The sequence below is a fragment of the Amphibalanus amphitrite genome, unplaced genomic scaffold (genome assembly GCF_019059575.1).
Source record: "Amphibalanus amphitrite isolate SeventyFive unplaced genomic scaffold, NRLGWU_Aamphi_draft 000001F_arrow, whole genome shotgun sequence".
Taxonomy (NCBI): Eukaryota; Metazoa; Arthropoda; class Thecostraca; order Balanomorpha; family Balanidae; genus Amphibalanus; species Amphibalanus amphitrite.
Window position 1 is genome coordinate 2,463,100 of NW_024881499.1, and position 18,929 is coordinate 2,482,028.

General features: G+C 45.5%; 1 protein-coding gene across 2 annotated transcripts in view; it reads left to right on the plus strand.

Annotated features, from left to right (window-relative positions):
- The first annotated feature begins 692 nt into the window (after window positions 1–692).
- Window positions 693–18,929, plus strand: part of LOC122389765 (integral membrane protein GPR155-like) — a 43,700-nt gene continuing 25,463 nt past the window's right edge. The window contains exons 1-5 of one of the 2 annotated variants that reach the window (XM_043382156.1): window positions 693–914; window positions 9,208–9,339; window positions 9,621–9,692; window positions 12,228–12,385; window positions 12,725–12,844. In XM_043382156.1, coding sequence (XP_043238091.1) covers window positions 9,214–9,339; window positions 9,621–9,692; window positions 12,228–12,385; window positions 12,725–12,844 — 476 coding nt within the window. In that variant the 5' untranslated portion in view covers window positions 693–914; window positions 9,208–9,213. The remainder of the gene's footprint in view (window positions 915–9,207; window positions 9,340–9,620; window positions 9,693–12,227; window positions 12,386–12,724; window positions 12,845–18,929) is intronic. The other variant, XM_043382233.1, reaches the window with a different exon arrangement.

Genomic DNA, 18,929 nt, shown 5'->3' on the forward strand with positions numbered 1-18,929 from the left:
GACGTCATCGGTGACCCCGAGGTCAATGAAATTTTGATTTCCCTCGACAAATTTGACAGGCCTTTCGAACGCCGTTTGAATTTTGTGGATCCGTCCAGTAGTTTCGGAGATATGAGGGGGGGGGCAAAAAATAGCCCCCCCCCCCACCAGGTCGCGTTATAAACAGACCCCACCAGGGCGCGGATTAAGCTATCAAATCAACGTGATCGCAGCACTTAAAAAGTCGATTTTGTAAATTGACGGATTTGCTGCGCAGTTAGATCAAGATGCATATTGAAACAACAAGTTGATTCTACACGTGAAGAGAGGCTATTAAACGTACAGTTTTAGGTTTAAATGTGCTGGCCATTTTTGCGCTATTGTTATTTCTTTTCCTTTTTGCTGATGCAGTTATCCAGCTAAATTCACGTTTTTTCCCGCTAACTCGGCGCCTCCAAGATAGATACAGCCGTAAACTGCGGACGTTTGATGGTTGGCCGTACCCTATATGATAGATACAGCCGTACTGTAGCCGTACGCTGCGGACGTTTGATGGCTGGCCGTACCCTTTATGATAGATACAGCCGTACTGTAGCCGTACGCTGCGGACGTTTGATGGCTGGCCGTGCCGGATGGACGGCTCGGGAGAGGGCCGGCCGGCCGGTCCGCCGGCTCCCGCCGTGGTTAACAGGCCCGGCCGGCGGCCCGGCCCACCAGTACTGACGGCGGCACTGACAGAGGCACACCGACCGTCGACCAAACGGACCGCGTCGCGCGCGGCTGGAGCGGTGTTCAGTAATCAGCGGCACAGAGCGGCTGCAGTAGTGACAGGTCACCGCGGCGTGTGAGTGGGGTGAGGGAGGAGGTATAGGAGATTTTATCAGAGGAGGTAAACCGCTACTGAGATCTGGACATCGGAACTGCAGCGAAGAAAGGTGAGATCTTCAGGAAAGTGGGCTGGATTGCTGGATGGACGTCCGCTGATACAATTGTGATGTAGTAAGCGAAGAAAGCTGGCTGTTGGATAGCAATCGATTTCATTTGTGTTCCATTGCACGCGAATGAAAACATCCCTTCATCTTTACTCAATAAGCACTTTCTCTTGCAAACATTTCATTGTGTGACTGGTGTACCTATTTATGTATCACATTCACAATATTGGTGTAGTTGAAATAATTTGCACATACATTAAACCAACTGGATAGTAGAATATCATAGTTTTAAATTCACCTTAAACTCTGTTTTCAGTTTTCAGTCTTGTCGGATCGCATAAAAGATGATACCGTGAAGGATAATCACACCCATGCGGGATTGCGTATCAATGCTATATGGATAGAACGCTGTTAAATGTCATTTTTGCCAGTAAATCTACCTTCATTCAATCCTCAGGTAATTAATTGTTCCCTGCCGCATCGATGCACATCGGGTCGGTACGACCCCCCCGCGTTTGGCCCCTGATGGAGCTAGAGCTTCGCGGAAAAAACGAGCGTGTTGCCCGTCACGAGAGGAAGCCAGTGATACCCAATTTTAAGGTCCTAGGTCATCGGCTGACCTTCCAGGTCAGGTCAATGACCCAAAAAATCGGGAATATCGGGACCTGTTAGAAAGTCGTAAAGCGTGGCTGCTAAGGGGTTTTCCGGGGTGCTGATCACGAATATCGTGTTAGTTTTGATCACAGATGATGTCGTTAAGCGTTTAGACCAGGTCGGGTCAGGTCAGGTCAGGTAGGTCAGGTCAGGTCATCCGGTAGGGGTCGTGACGGGTATTCGTAATACGTGTCAACCGCCTCTGACAGCTTCGTAACATGTTACGAAGGCACCAAGACTACTTCGTAAATGTTCAAATGGTTGCTAAATTCGAATTCAGCGAAAAAACTAGCCTAGAAACATGTAAAACTCGAAAAAGTGAACCGAGGTCACCAAAGGTCAATGACCTGACCTGACCTTCAGGTGACCTTGACACCCACTCTAATGCATGGGAGCAACATCAAATCACATGTTTGAGCGTTTGAAACCACGAAAAGCTTGCAAACGCGCGGCTAATGCGAGCCGACATGCGCCGAATCGCGATTTCGGCCAAACATGGTCACGGAAAAGAGGTCACAGGTCAAAGGTCATTTGGGTCAGGGTCATGAAATTTTCAGAGTAGGTGTAAAATTGATCAATGCGAGGGTACTGACAGTTTCGTCGCGATCGGCCCCCTTTTTACGTGAGTTATTCGCGAAAAACCTTAGGGGGGGGGGGGTTGCATCAACCCCCCCCCCCTGTGCCGGCGAGGGTTAACAACCATCGAAAGGGTGAATAGCTTGAGAGCCGATTTTAGCATCGTGCCAGACACTCGCGCTCAACTTGTCGCTGTGGTGCACGTCAAGATTTGTGAGTGGTGATCGAAAACTGCACGTGCTCCTCACAACCTTGGAGGCATCAAATTGATTAAATAAAGGTAACCCTGACATGCACGAAGTTATAAGACAGTATTGAAGAGAGGTGAATGCTATTACTGCGTGCAGAAGAATAATCTTTGCATTTTACAGGACAGCAGATGAATGAGAGATGCTCTGAAATTCCACCGCCCTCCTCGTACCCACCACACTCGTAAGATTTGTGCAATATTTCTGGAGGTTATATGCAAATTCAGGGCGTTACGTTTCTCCTTTGAACGGTATTCGTTGCTGAGTGACTTCTCTTCTGCTGCAGTTTACATAAACGGTCATTTAGTGGTGATCGTAAATCATATTTCACCAGAGTAGTGAGTACGTAAGTTATCAGAGAACAGTAAGGCAAACTTTCGCTGGCCTTTGAATCTCGTTTAGCCAGCGCTCGATCTCAATGCTTAACCAGCTCAAGTTACTAAAAGTTTATCTCTGCAAATTTAGTGTCCGGACTTGGTCACGTGCTCATATTTGTAACCATGATCAGAAGGTAATGATTATCATTACCCAATATCGTGTTCTCCTTGGCTGATCAGTGGCTCCCGCTCTGTATGTTTCCATTTTGATTCAATACAATTTAGCTTATGTCATATTGCCAAAAGCCGTGGTGTTATTTTGGTGTCAGATGTTTCCGGCAACGCAAAATAAATAGAATGGAACAACATTTCTGCTCCCAGCGGCCCAAGTTCTGTGAACGGGATTTTGGAGCATGAGGCTTGAGTACACTTGCGTTTCACGGCAAGTGGATGCAAAATGTTTTTTTTTACGTATTTATGTCTACTCTACTCATAGGCATTTCGGACCTTCCAGGGAATAAGTTGATTTATTCAGCTACAGAGTTGCGGGCAACAGCAGCGTTGTACATGTTGCCCATGTTCCGTGAATAGGAATGTACGGCACTTCGTAAGGTTTGCTAAGTTCTGCGTCTTAAACTGTTACAACCTTCGCCTTCGGTCTTGTTACGTCCAAGTTACTCGTATCATATCGTACTTGAATGAACGACAATCTTCATCCCCATCTTGATCACTTGTTCTATTTTTAGACTTTCTTGCTAATAAGGCTTTGTTTCTAATGAACCACAATTATTCGTATGACGTAGGATAATTTTGTTCACAATTATTCCAGGGCATAACATTTTCCGGTTTTAATAAAACTTCATCTAAACTACCTAATTGCATGAGGGAGACGCAACTGCATTGGCTCATGACATCATCCAGATCCGTTTAGGCTGCCGAATGTAAACATACCTGGAAGATCACACGGCTGTCCGTTCACAGCCCACATGTGATGACGGCCTACCATTGGGTACCGACTCGGATTACCGTCTGATGTGACGGTTGTCTGTCGCCGGACGCACCTGACACACCTCCGCGGCGCGGAGGGGCCGGTCCTGGCCGCGCCGATGAGCCCGTGTCGTCCGCACCGATCGCGCCCCTGCCCGCGGTCTCTCGGCTGATCCACGGGTTCACCTTGGCCCGGCCACCGGATAGACCGAGCGCTACCCGCTCCGCTCCTGGACCGGCGCGGCGCCGGCACACATCGTAGTAGCGCCCTAACACAGTGACGTCAACTTCAGATTAGTGACAAATCGAAACCAAGCCAAACGTCAACTAAACATTGGGAACATACTAAACACTAAATACAAACAGAATAAATGTTGAGAAATGAAAAGGATACGAAACCCGACTTTATGGCCAAGTAAATTCAGAGCATTTCATGCAATAGGAAAGATTCACGAAATCCAAAAACAACACCTTTGATATCATTATACAGAAATTTTGGCATCCGATTAATATCTCCCGTCATCCATCAAGTTCCACATGAATCGCATCTCGCTCAATACCTATGCACCAAATGTAAGATCGTAAACAATACGGGATACATACCTATGAGAGGGAAAGAATTATTAGATGAAGGTGCATTTTACGAAATGCGAGGAGCAAGATACGCCGAAGAGTAAACTTTTCCTAAAGTAGCATGTTTCGTGATTGTAGCCAAGTGACTTTTCTATCACTTCGTGGTCTGCTTTCTTTTCGACAAAACAAAGGGAAGAGGATGGTCATTCGATAATTGACGGACCAAGAAAATTGGCTTGAGACACTGTGGGAGCCTAATCTCCATAAATCTTCACAGATTTCCCAAACCCCTTTGGAGTTCGCTTTCATATGTCTTGCTGAACCGTTAAAAAAACTTGTTCTGGTGAAAGTCCGTTAATTTATTTCTATGCGACGTGTTTAACCCGCGCCCCACTGAGGTCTGTGTATAACACGCCCTACTGGGGGGGGGGGGGGGCTATTCATAGCCCCCCCCTCCTAACTCCGAAACTACTGAGCCGATCGTCAAAATTCAAACGGTTTCTGATAGCCCCGGAAAAACTGTCGAGCGAAACCTAATTTCATTGACCTCGAGGTCACCGATGACGTCACAGGTCAGGTCAAAGTAAAAATTATTAACATTTTGGCTTGTTCACGTTTTGGGCTCTGGCCGCCGTCTTACGAGTCAGATCAGGCTCATTTTTGGTTCACACACTCGTGAATAGATGCTCTAGATACCCTGAGGGTACCAAACTTGTACTTTGATTTTCAGGTCAAGGTCAGGTCATCACAGGTCACGAAAATATTATATCATGCGTCGGTCACGTGACACATGTTTTATGGTCCATTTAGGCCAAAGATTTCGAATTTGATGTCGTCTGTGTCATTCAAGGTCATTTTGAGTCGAATTTAGCTTAGGTCAGGTCCTTTTCAGGTCAAAAAAGGTCAAATTTTGAAGTTATAATTTTTCAACAGAAAAAAATGCCTATTGGATGCAATTTGAGCTTAGGAACACGATGGTGCTATTTATATTGGCGTACGATGTCGAATACGTGCTGAAAAATTGATTTGAAAAATTAATAATTGTGAATTTTTTGCAATAATGCGTAGGGGAAAGTGGGTGTATTGCGCCCTCCTAACCAATTGCGCCCACCAACATTCCCACGGATTCAATAGCATGTTTAGAATTTTGTGTTCGAAAACATTATTTTCACCACTGGATTGTTCATTTTATGGCCCAAACACTCTGATGAAGCCAATCAGCAAGGCTCATTACGCCATTAAAGATGTTATGGCGTTTTCTTAACTTTTTTGCAGTATTTTGAACCGTTGGCTATAAAAATTTACGATATTTGTGTGATTTTCAGAGTGATATTTAGAAAGAAAAATCCTTTTTTCATTGTATTTCACTGAAACCGTAAACTTCCTGCAACATCTTTATGATAACTTCTATGCTTTTATCAAAACAATTTTAATTGCGCCCATGGCAATTGCGCCAGGGGGGCGCAAATAGAATAATGGTGTAGCCATTGTATCACGACAGTATGAATGCATCATTAACTGATATAAAAAAAGAAGGAGTTTTATGTCAGGCAAGGGAGCAGCCCGCTGTCGTCAGTCCGCAAATTATCTCTATCGTCAAAATTATAATGCAGCTGCCATTTAGGCTACGACTTGTGGTGTAATTGACAAAATACGACATTTTCAACATGGACTCAGGCGTGAGAAGTGACAGCTATGATGAAAAAGTAAAAACTGATGTCATTAAGTTGTCAAAACTATAAAATTATTAATTTTGAGAGAACCGATTGAAAATTTAACTGTATAGGCGCATACGTTCACATATCTCTAGTCGGTTACAGTAAACGTTTTCGTTGCACTTTTACAAGCGTACGGACACATGTAAAGTTATCTACCTGGGCAAAAGACATCGCGATTTATATCCACATTTATTATTCATCCAGCCTGAATAACATTATAAATGTTTAAGTAAGCCGCAATGACATTAGACTGCCGGGGTGTACGCATTCCGTCTGATTCACTTAGCCATGTAAAATATAGGGCGCAATTGGGTTCTAATTGCGCCATCCCCCTGGCGCAATTTACAGCAGTTGTTGGCAAATGCGCCCTTTTGCATGTTTCTGAAAAAGCAGCTGTCAGAAGCAAACGAAACATTATTAATTGATCGGGAGGCTCTTAAATCGTAGCCAATGAGCTCCTCTTTGAAATGGTTACCAGTGCATGCTTATATCTCCAGCGGTTTTCTTGCAATTAGCGTTTTTCCTTAAGGTGGCGCAATTCACCCTCCTTCCCCTATAACTTGGCCATTTTTGAAGATAATAAGCTAAAACTTGCTAGAGTTAGTCACAATAACGCGTTCTATCACATATATTCCGGTTTTTTTCGAAAAGGCAAAAACTTTTTGAAAAAAATGTAAAAAGGTAAATTTTGAGTTTTATTATATAAAATTTCCAAAATGTTCAAAATTTCGAAAATCCGAGATAGCAGTTTGATAGCGCAGTCTATTCTTAGTCCTCTCATGCAAAGAAATTGGATCTAGCTTAAAAACTGAGCCCTTGGGAGCGATTGCCGTGGTTCAATGTTTTGCGTCGAAATCGGCCGAACATGACGTCACTCTGACGTCATTTCCGGCCGACCAAGGTGTCAAATTTATGCAGCCGAAGGTACGGAAAGTTTGGCGTCGATACGTCAAGCGGTTTAGAAGTTATTGCAGAAAAACGGGAGGGGGGCTATAAATAGCCCCCCCCCCCAGTGGGGCGCGGGTTAACGGTCACCGCTCCACGAATAATGAAAACGCACACACTCTCCTCTGATTGTTTAGGGCAAGGCGACAATGAACATCGTCCTCCATGAGGCTTGGCGCTGTCCATAATACGCACAATTTGTCACAAGGCCCTAAATGAATTTGTCAGAAAAGGCATGCTGTCGCGCCCAGCAACAAAGATCTGCTGTGGAGAAGGAAATATGAGCTACTCGTATTCGATGTAACCAAGTGGTCAGCTCTTGGTGTCGGGAAGTCCAGCAGTCACTCTAGCATACCAAGTCAACATTAAATCTGCACGACCCTTAAATGCGGCTTATGTGCGCATTAAACAGGCATTGATGTGCACAAAACATCTAAGTTTATAATTTAATCCAGTTCAACATATAAAAAACTACACAAATGCAATCAGAGCTCCGGAATATTTTTTGCAATATATTGTAACTATAGTCTGCTTTGCAGCATATCTATTGATCGAAAAGGTAAATAAGCGAAACAGCAGCGCAAAGCTATGTGCTCATTGAGGGAGGGACTGGGAGAAGCACGGGGTAAATTGTCATTAATTAATCTGACTGGCAAGTATGTGCCGGTGCCTTGAGGGCTCTCGGGACGGCCCCTTCCCAGTTCGATGACGGAGTCAGCCAATTTGTGAATTGAACACCGGTGTTCGAAAACAGGGTGTTAAATGCATGGTTCTTAGATCCACCCTAATACACATACTGGTGACTGAGGTGATCGACCCCTTTTCCCTCGTCTTGAACTCAGAAAGCATAAAACAACAACACAATAATGCCTCTCTAATAACACTTCTGGGTCTAATTTGCGGTTGTGCCTCCACTAGGTGGCCTGTTCGGGTGTTTTTCGGCATCCTCACACGAAAAACTAGCGTCGTAGATCAATTCCAAAGCGTCAAACACATCAGTCTACGTCACTCCAAACCAAGACCTTACGTAACACCCACGGACGGCTGGCGGTGGCCGTAAAACGCGACTAATTACGTTCCGTGTGAGCGGTGCCGGAACAATGAACGCCGGCTCACCTGGGTGGACTGGTGGCACAATCCACAGGCCGGAGCCAGCCCGTCTGATGCGTGAGCGGGGCATGTGACGGGTCACCCCTGACGGACGATAGGGGATGTGTCAGTTTGGAATGTGGATCATCAGGTCAGTCGTCAGTCTGTAGAAATGTGGTGTTTCGCACCAATATTGCCACAGCTGTGTTGCTGTATGGCCAGTGACCTCTGGACCGAGGTCATTTCACAGGGGACGGCGCCGCGCGGTCCGTCAGGTGCATTTCTGCACTCCAATCAAAACATGCTAACCTGCACTTGCTGAAAGTCTGCCAACAATAGCTCAAAACCTTACAGTATCGGCGAGACTCGAACAAAGCAACAGACCTCCAATGTAGACGAAACGATTTGACTGAAGGTGACTTTTGAACGCTATGCATAGTGCAAGACTAACAAGACAAGAAAGGCAGCTTTCGTGACAAACTTCCTTTGTTTGTTTTGCCTGCGTTGTAGTGGTTCACCGTCCACCTACGCCATTTCTAGTGAAGTCATCACTCGTTAGGTACTGGGAAGCGATACATGTGTTGCTATAATTTTGACCAGCCTTACCCGTATACAGCATCTGAACACACGGACCGGTTCTTCAAATAAAACCGGTTCACTCGATCTTCACCAACTTTTAATTGAACCCGAATTCCATGATTTCTCGTTTTTGTGCCTCTCCAGACAGTGTCCAGTCAGCTGACAGAGTGGTTTTCCCGATACCCTCCCCCCCCCCCCCCCCCACCGAAGCGAGACGACCCATTAGCGCCTTCACAGACGACTGGAAAAAGGTCCTCCTCGGCCGTAATACCGATCTCAGAAGACACGGCTGTCAAATGGCTGTTAGTCCTTGAAATGACACCGGTCTCTGAGATGTGACCGTCCCTCGGTATGGCGCCGGACCCGTCAGAAGACGCGGTCCTTCATGTGTCCTCTTTGACGTTGACCCGGCGCACTGGATCAGTACGGTGATCTGTGGCCCTTTCCCAGGTGACATCCACAGACCTCTGTGCCCCTATGAGGGTGTCCCAGTACGCCAGGTCAATGTTGGTGACCTGTGACCCTTTCCCAGGTGACGCAGCCATCCACGTTCCTTTGACGGTGACCCGGTGCGCCGGGTCAGTGCGGTGACCTCCCGGTCTTCCCGCAGGTGACCATGCAGGTCCCCGGGTTTCTGGTGACGGTGCTGGTCCTCGGAGGGCTCCTCTGGACCAGCTACTTCCACGTGCTCTGGTACGGCAGTCGACTGGAGTATGTCGGAGGCTACTCCTGCACGGACCAGGTACAGAGAGAAAAGGGGAGGTGGTCAGGTTCAGGGGATACCGATTCATTTGTCAGTGCTGGATGTTTTCCAGCCCGATAGTTTTGGTGAGATTTTAGCGTGGAAAAAACATTTATTATAATAGTGGTTCATTGTACTTGGGCCAATATACGATTATTGTTTACGCTACTTATGGAGGATGCGAGGAGCAAGTATAGGATGCATTTTTATCTGGCCTGCTTCCTGGACTATCCCAGCTGCTGGGGCACGCTCCCAGCCACTGACTGACGTTTCTTTTTCAGGTGATTCATTACGGAGAATTTGAAATCACGGACCTATGCTCCAACCGTGAGACCGACAACAAAATAAATGTGGTGAGTTTCCAACTTCAACTTTATCTGGGTCCATAACCCAATGTCTTTATTCTAAATCTTTCAATAAGGTCATATGTTGTGACCTGTAAAGAAGCGATGGCATGGCGATGCAGTTGTATTCGGCCAGCGCAACACACGTCAGTACAGCTCGATCGCAACTGGCCCGCCGCGTCCGAGCGGCCCTGCGCCCGTCCGGGCAGACACCGCCCGACGGCAACTCGGTCAGGCAGAGGTACAGCTTTCACCTTGGGACAGACACCAACAGTTATTCTTCTTATTTCTATTTCTCATTTATATTTCTCATTATTATCTAGATCAGAGGCCTGTTTCACTAACAAATAAAGTGTGTAATTACAAAGAAAAAACTTGAGTTTAAAAGAAATAATTACCAACATTTGAAATTTGGATTTCACGAAACCTTCGGACATGAATTTTGAGTTTAAAATTTACCAACTTTTTTACAAGAAAAAAGTTTGTAAGAAACATCGAAATCGCAAACTTTCTGTTTCACGAAGACCAAAAACTTGAAAGAAAACGTTGTACTTACAAACCCGAAATTCCAGTGGCCCTTACGTTTGGAATTTTATTACTTTTCGCGCAATGATCCAAAGCAATCAATTATTTAAAACAAATATGATATGCTGAGTCATTATATGCTCTTTTTTACTTAGCACAATCCCTACGAACCAGCTGCGAGCAATAAATAAATATCGTCATGTTTTGTCATTCGCGCGCCATAATTGCATTCAACAGTCTTCTGCTGTCAAATGTTTTGCGTGTTATTTTCTTTCAATAATAAGATATGGTGAACTATCATTTATACCATTCAGAAACAGCATCATTATTTTTAATTTATTCCTGCAATTTCTGACATGAATACCTACTAGACATAGTTTGATAAAAAGAAGCAATATCTGTAACATGTTATAGTTCTTGATTAAAAACAATTTTACAGTTTACAAGTTTATTTACCAACTCTTTTTATCGGAGGTGCCGCTGGTGATGAAGTTGAGTGAAATCCGATTTTACATAGTTTGCAAAAATACTTAGGAATTGTAAAGTTCAAACACTTGTAATCGCAAGTTTTTAGTGAAACACGCCTCTGATCTTTTTATGATAAATCGTCACAAAATTATTCACGTCCTCGAAAGTGTTGAATAACTTCTTGCATTACAGCGCTGAGGAGCATGACCGCTTAGACTTACACACAAATGGGAAGCCATACCCATCACCTATGCGCTATCTACACACACAAACACACACACTGACTATGCAAGCTGTTGCACTTGCGTCCAGTCCATCTCAAACTTCGGGAGAAATCCAAATGGCAGAAACTGGCTGTGGCATTAGACGTCTACTGACGGAATGTGTTATGTAAAATCAGTGACATCACTGTCGGAAAGCCCATTTCTTGTAATCATTAGTGCAGGAACAAAAATGACAGATTTGCTACCTGTAAATCTAATGGTGATACTATTCTGGGGACATCTGAACGGATTATAATCCATCGTATGCAATATCTGGCGAGCCATTGATGCAGGCATGGTTCTTTGTCGACACGATCATTGCAGGACATGGTTTTAGAAATAATGTATTCAGCGCTTTGTTTCACAGACCAATGTTTAACATGTCATTACTCAGATATTTATCTTTACCTCTGAAACACCATTGGAAAGCTTGAATTCAGCTGTTATTAATATAATTGTGCATTATATGATTTAAAAATGAATTGTGATCGCTATAAGTACCAATGTTTAATTCCAGTCTGCGCGCACGTGCGAACGTGCAATGTGCATGCATACGAGTATCAAACATTACATATCAAGTAGGTATAGGCATGCCTAAGCAGGCGTTCACTTTATAACTCGGCACTTGCTGCCGATCTTGGTCCGTTGCACATGTGTGGCTTCGTAGGCCATGTGCGCTGAATAACTATTTAACCGTTACCAAAAGCATAAAACAGTCATAGTCACCTGACCATAAATAGAAACCGTGTTAATTAAGACCGACACATAAATGTAGCTGCTCTACTTTTGAAATACAGGTAGCCCGTATATAGCATGGATCATTGCCATCGATGTTTTCCCAATCATTATTTTTGTTATTATTATTTATTGGACAGCGCCGATGAATTACACAAACCACTATTTGCCGTAACTATCAATTTGCTTTTCCTGATCAGACCCATTCAATATTTTCATAACGGACGGAACGTACCGATAGGATTGAGATAAACAGAACGCCGAACAGATAAACTCACCCCCATCCTGCTGCGAGTGTCTGACCGTCACCGCGGCAGTGATCGGAGCAGGCTCTGAGCTCCCTCTCACGACTGACTCCCGAACGAGCAGAGCCACCAGATTCAGCAAGTAGTGATCCGTACCTCACGATAACGCAACCGGACGTCACCACAGAGCACCGTTCGCTGGACATGAGAATATGACAGGATCGGCGGCTAGGAGCGTTAGGATTTCGGACGCCGGCTCTTTGATCGCTATCCGCCGTTCGCCGTTAACCTCTGTCCACGATTTTCAGACGGAACGCGATGGGAACACGCAGGGTGCGTCCAACAGCTCCGGGTCCGGGCCGGCCCTGGGCTCCACTCCGGACTCCGGCGAGCTGGAGGAGCCGACCTCGACCCTGGAGCGGCTGGCCCCGGCCATCGCAGAGTGCTTCGCCGTCATCCTCTGCGGGTGAGCCACCTTCCAGGGGTCAGGTCAATGTCAGAGCCATGTCCGAACACTTCACCGTGGTCTGTGCAAACGGTGTCGCACTTTCTAGTTACAGTCTCATTTGACAACAAATAAAATAGGTATATTCAAACTAAAAATAGCTTCCTGACGTTTCCTGTCTGTTGTCTAATCAGATTTGAAATATAGGTCACCCCCGGATTCCACGTTATTATGCTAATTGCTAAGAACAGGGAAGTGTGCTTATTGCCGAAAAGCTCGACTCTAAGTGTTCGTGTGCTCGACCTTGGGTTTACCAGGCTCTGGTTCTTGACTCAGGTTCTGGTATTTTATTCTACACAGATATCTGGCCGGTCGGATGGGGCTCATACGTCCAGATGAGATATCCGGACTGAACAAATTCGTCGGCAACTTCGTACTGCCTGCGCTTATCTTTCTGTCACTGGCAAATCTCAACTTCGGGTAAGTACTGAATGGGATCCATAAGATAACCTTTTTGCGATATTTCGAGACAAGAAGTTTCCTTAACCCTCGCCGGCACAGGGGGGGGGGGAGGTTGATGCAACCCCCCTAGGTTTTTCGCAAATAACTCGCGTAAAAAGCGCCTGATCGCAACAAAACTTTCAGTACCCTCGCATTGATCAATTTTACACCTACCCTGAGAATTTCATGACCCTGAATCAAATGACCTTTGACCTGTGACCTATTTTCCAAGATCATGTTTGGCCGGAATCGCGATTCGGCGTATGTCGGCTCGCATTAGCCGCGCGTTTGCAGTCCTTTCGTGGTTTCCAGCGTTCAAACATGTGATTTGATGTTACTCCCATGCATTAGGGTGGGTGTCAAGGTCACTTAACCCTCGCACGACCAGGCCATTTCTCATAACACGAACGACCAGGGGGGGGTTGTTACGACCCCCCCCCCTGGCGTTTCGAAACGGAATGTCGTAGAGCTTAGCGGAAAAAAACAAGGGATTGCTCTCAACGAGATCTCGCGATTGGTGGTATATTTTTTGGTCCTAGGTCAACATTTGACCTACTTATGACCGGTCAAAGGTCAAATTTTCCGAAAAAATCAAACTTTTTCAACTTTCCGCGGCGATTGCAGCAAAACGGTGGGAGATATCGACTTGAAACCTTCACTATCGTGTTCCTTGATCAATTCTCTATCGTTTGGTATGTATTTCGTTTCCCTAGCTCTAAAAATGGCGCGTTGGGAGCGCCGGAAGTCGGCAAGGTCACAGTCGGCGGCAGAAATTCGAAAAATCAAAATTTAAATTTTTGAAATCTGAGGCCTGTTTCACTAAAAACTTGCGATTACAAGTGTTTGAACTTTACAATTCATAAGTAGGGTAAGGTGCCTAATTAGCGACCCTTTCCGATTTGCGACCTACCTCCCTACAGAAAAACTGGCAGGAGAAAACGGGGTAAAAACATCGTCAAAAGGTCAGCTATACTTTGGTTATCAAAATAAATTATTTCCCGGTCGTCGATGTTTCTGGTGGGACGTTTCAGGTGAGTTTAAATAAAAATGTTAAGTTTCTTATCCAAAACGTGTGTGTTTGGGCCCTCTCTGATGAAAAGCGATGCACATTAGGATGATGCACCTTTTTTATTTTGAATCGACATTCCTTTTTCAATTGATTGCCGTTTTCCCATAGTGAATCGCTCAACTGTGCACAGCATGGCGGTTAAAAATGTGTCGCAACTCATATTTCCTATTTGCGCCTGACATGGTCGCAAATAGCTCAAGAAGGGAAAGAAAGGGGAAAAGAGAGAAATGAAAATGAGGTGTTGCTGAAGCTTGCAATGTGTGGCAGGGGATGCCAAATGTCGTCACCGACTGCAGGGGTGCCGAATTCAGCGCGGGCCTCGAATATCATACGAGATAGCCCGCAAAATTTGGGTTTCCGCCTTCTTTTCGCCTTCGGTGCATCACGTGATCAGTTTTTACTTACGTAAATGTGTTGGATAAACGTTCCTGTTCGAGTGATTGAGTGCTTTGCGTATAGGTTACCTTTTTGAGATCATATTTCATGTTTTCAGGCGTCGCATTTTTTGCCATTTTTAATATGGGGAAACCCATAGACTTATTAGCGACCCTCCCCGGTCGCTAATCGGGAAGAGTTCCCTATTAGCGTTTTTTGCAATGGTTTGCCAAAATGCTCACTACAAGTAAGTTAGTGAATATTGGGGCAGAAAATGACTATATTTTAATAGAAAAATGAACGATCTCTCCGAAAATCAAGCCAGTAATACAGTGGCACCCACAGAGCGTGAGCAATGACGGTTCAAATTAAGGGGGTCGCTAATTAGGCACCTTACCCTACTTTTGCAAACTATGTAAAATCGGATTTCACTAAACTTCATCACCAGCGGCACCTCCGGTAAAAAGAGTTGGTAAATAAACTTGTAAACAGTAAAATTGTTTTTAATCAAGAACTATAACATGTTACAGATATTGCTTCTTTTTATCAAACTATGTCTAGTATTCATATCAGAAATTGCAGGAATAAATTAAAAATAATGATGCTGTTTCTGAATGGTATAAATGATAGTTCACAATATCTTATTATTGAAAGAAAATAACACGTAAAACATTTGACAGCAGAAGACTGTTGAATGCAATTACGGCGCGCGAATGACAAAACATGACGATATTTATTTATTGCTCGTAGCTAGTTCGTAGGGAATGTGCTAAGTGAAAAAGAACATATAATGACTCAGCATATCATATTTGTTTTAAATAATTGATTGCTTTGCATCATTGCACAAAAAGTAATAAAATTCCAAACGTAAGGGCCACTGGAATTTCGGGTTTGTAAGTACAACGTTTTCTTTCAAGTTTTTGGTCTTCGTGAAACAGAAAGTTTGCGATTTCGATGTTTCTTACAAACTTTTTTCTTGTAAAAAAGTTGGTAAATTTTAAACTCAAAATTTATGCCCGAAGGTTTCGTGAAATCCAAATTTCAAATGTTGGTAATTATTTCTTTTAAACTCAAGTTTTTTCTTTGTAATTACACACTTTATTTGTTAGTGAAACAGGCCTCAGATTGTATTTTTGGATTTGGGAGGTCCATTTGCTCCCTATAGAAGCTAATATTGCTGCATATTCCCACTGAGGTGACAAGAATTAGCAAAATAGTGGTTCGGGCGCTTTTCAAAAATAGTACCGGACGCTGTTCCTCTTGTGACGTCATAGCTCCGTGACCTGACCTGACCCGGTCAATTTTCTTGCACCACACGATAGCCAATGCTTGCCCCAACATGCATGGGAAGTTTCATCATGATCCATCAAACAATGTGGGTATCACCGGCAGAAAACCTAGGGATTCGGCGCACACGTTTGGTAACTGTCGGCCGGAGGCTGTACCTCTTATGACGTCATAACTCCGTGACCTGACATGACCCGATCAATTTTTTTTCGGCAAAAGATGCGCAAAGGTTGCCCCAGAGGGTATTGAAAATTTCAGCCCGCTACGACAAGCCGTTTAGCGTGCACTTCGAAAAAACCTCAGGGGGGGGGGTTGATACAACCCCCCCCCCCTAGGCGTTCTAGGGTTAAAGGTCAGGGGTCAGGTCATTGACCTTTGGTTACCTCGGTTCACTTTTTCGAGTTTTACATGTTTCTAGGCTAGTTTTTGGAGCTGAATTCGAATTTAGCAACCATTTGAACATTTACGAAGTAGTTTTGGTGCCTTCGTAACATGTTACGAAGCTGTCAGAGGCGGATGACAGGTACTACAAATACCCGTCACGACCCCTACCGGTTGACCTGACCTGACCTGACTCGACCTGGTCTAAACGCTTAACGACATCATCTGTGATCAAAACTAGCACGATATTCGTGATCAGCACCCTGGAAACCCCTTAGTAGCCACACTTAACGACTTTCTAATAGGTCCCGATATTCCCGATTTTTGGGTCATTGACCTGACCTGGAAGGTCAACCGATGACCTAGGACCTTAAAATTGGGTATCATTGGCTTCCTCTCGTGACGGGCAACACGCTCGTTTTTTCTGCGAAGTTCTAGCTCCATCAGGGGCCAAACACGAGGGGGATCGTACCCCCCCCCCCCCCTGTGCCGTCGAAGGACTCAAAATGGCCTGTGCCGGCGAGGGTTAACACGTGCGATTTGGCTGGCGCATGACTACACGAATGAAAGGAGCTCCAATGTGGCCGCTGGGAGAGAAGTGAAGGCGGGCCGAACGGGGAAGAGGACCGATAACAGGTGGCTACAAGGTCTCTCCATCAGGAAGTCCATGGCCTCAGGCTGACCACCGGCCGTATAAAAACTGGCCTGGAACTGATTGGAGCTAAAATGATCGAACAATGCGGTTGTCAGCTACTTTTGGATAGCCGCACACTTTTTACGCCCCAACAAAGATAGAGAGAAATGATCTTTATCTCCATCAGTTGTTATTAAAACTGAATATACCAGTATAACGCCTTTTGGGGCAACTAACGGAGCGAGCGAGAGGGTGGGCCTTGCACGTGCGAAATTTCGAGGGGTACCTCCAACTGACTTGTACACTGCACCCTACTAACCGGTCTCTAGCGATGTGCCAAATTTGAGCGCAATCGGCCGAGCCGTTATCGAGATCTGGAAGCGGCACCCTGCACGTGCGCACGTGCAACATGGGTCCCAACTGACTTTTGCACGGCACCATACTAACCGGTCCCTAACCGCGTACCAAATTTTAGCGCAATCGGTCCAGCCGTTTTCGAGATCTGGAATCGACCCCTGCACGTGCGCACGTGCAGCAGCACCCCAACTCTGGCACATGGATATGCAGTGCCTAGTGGGTGCCTACCTACATGACAACTTTCAGCGCAATCGGCCAAGTAGTTACCGAGATAATGCACCAATTACAAAACTGACACCTCTTCGTTTTGCACGTGGCACGTGCTTAAGGGGTCACCCACATGCATCGGGAATAGTCCAATACTTGGTAGAAGGAATGAAGCTACCCTACAAAAATTACCGCATGTAAATCGGTCAAGTGGTTGCTGAGATATAAGCCTCGCAAAAGCGTCCGCACGGCCGGCCGGCCGGCCGCTCATACTCAGAAATTTCCGTTAATCTAAGGAAAGACTACGCTCGCTTCGCTCGCTCCGTAATGATACGGTTTTAGCGCCAAATCCAGTCATTTTAAGCACCAGTATAACGCCTTTTAGGGCGACTAACGGAGCGAGCGAGAGGGTGGGCCTTGTACGTGCGAAATTTCGAGGGGGTACCTCCAACTGACTTGTGTACGGCACCTTACTAACCGATCTCTAGCGATGTGCCAAATTTGAGCACAATCGGCCCAGCCGTTCTCGAGATCTGGAAGCGGCACCCTGCACGTGCGCACGTGCAAAATGGGTCCCAACTGACTTGTGCACGGCACCCTACTAACTGGTCCCTAACCGTGTACCAAATTTGAGCGCCATCGGTCCAGCCGTTCTCGAGATCTGGAAACGACCCCTGCACGTGCGCACGTGCAGCAGCACCCCAACTCTGGCACACGGATATGCAATGCCTAGAGGGTGCCTACCTACATGCCAACTTTCAGCGCAATCGGCCAAGTAGTTACCGAGATATTGCAACAATTACAAAACTGACACCTCTTCGTTTTGCACGTGGCACGTGCATAAGGGGTCACCCACATGCATCGGGAATAGTTCAATACTTGGTAGAAGGAATGAAGCTACCATACAAAAATTACCGCGTGTAAATCGGTCAAGTAGTTGCTGAGATATAAGCCTCGCAAAAGCGTCCGCACGGCCGGCCGGCCGGCCGGCTCATACTCAGAAATTTCCGTTAAGGAAAGACTCCGCTCGCTTCGCTCGCTCCGTAATTATCCTATTTAGCCCTTCACTTGTTCCATTTATTATCGTGGAATTCTTATCTAGCTGTGTTGTAGTATGCTTCCCAATTACATCGGTACTTCGAGCGGGCTCTCTAAACGTCAGGGCGGGGCGACTAACGGAATATTCAGTTGGAAGTAGAAATTGAAATTCAGTCAATTTCGGTGTGACAGAAATTTCAGGTGAGTCAGTAATTTTATTTCGTTACTCGCCTTAGATGAAATTATCGGCAGGCGATCGGGTGAGGCAGAAAAGAGAGTAGGTACAGACGTAACAATTCCCATCCTCTGTTGGCAAGGGCGCTGAGCGCTTGTCGGTGCGGTCACTGTGCTAATCCCCAGGACACATGTGTCTTTGACATGTATGTCATAAGACTCTGCTCTTGTCGGGAGTACCATGCTCTATTGCTGTTTTACAGTGGTAAGCATGAAGGATTTATCTGATGAGTTTGGTGATAAACTTTCGAAGTCTGAGTCGGCATCTGAGTTGTGTTACTACGCATGTAATAGAGAAGATTACAGGTTTTGATCGCCAGGAAGCCACGACACTTATCTGTAGCTGCTGCATTTTTCAAGCATGAATGTTTCCAAGTCCCAACGTGTGACCCAACGCACATGGCGGTCCTGTGGTTTGCACATCGGATTAATGTGCGTGGCACTGTTGAGTCCATCAGCATCTAGGCAGAATATAAGCTGGG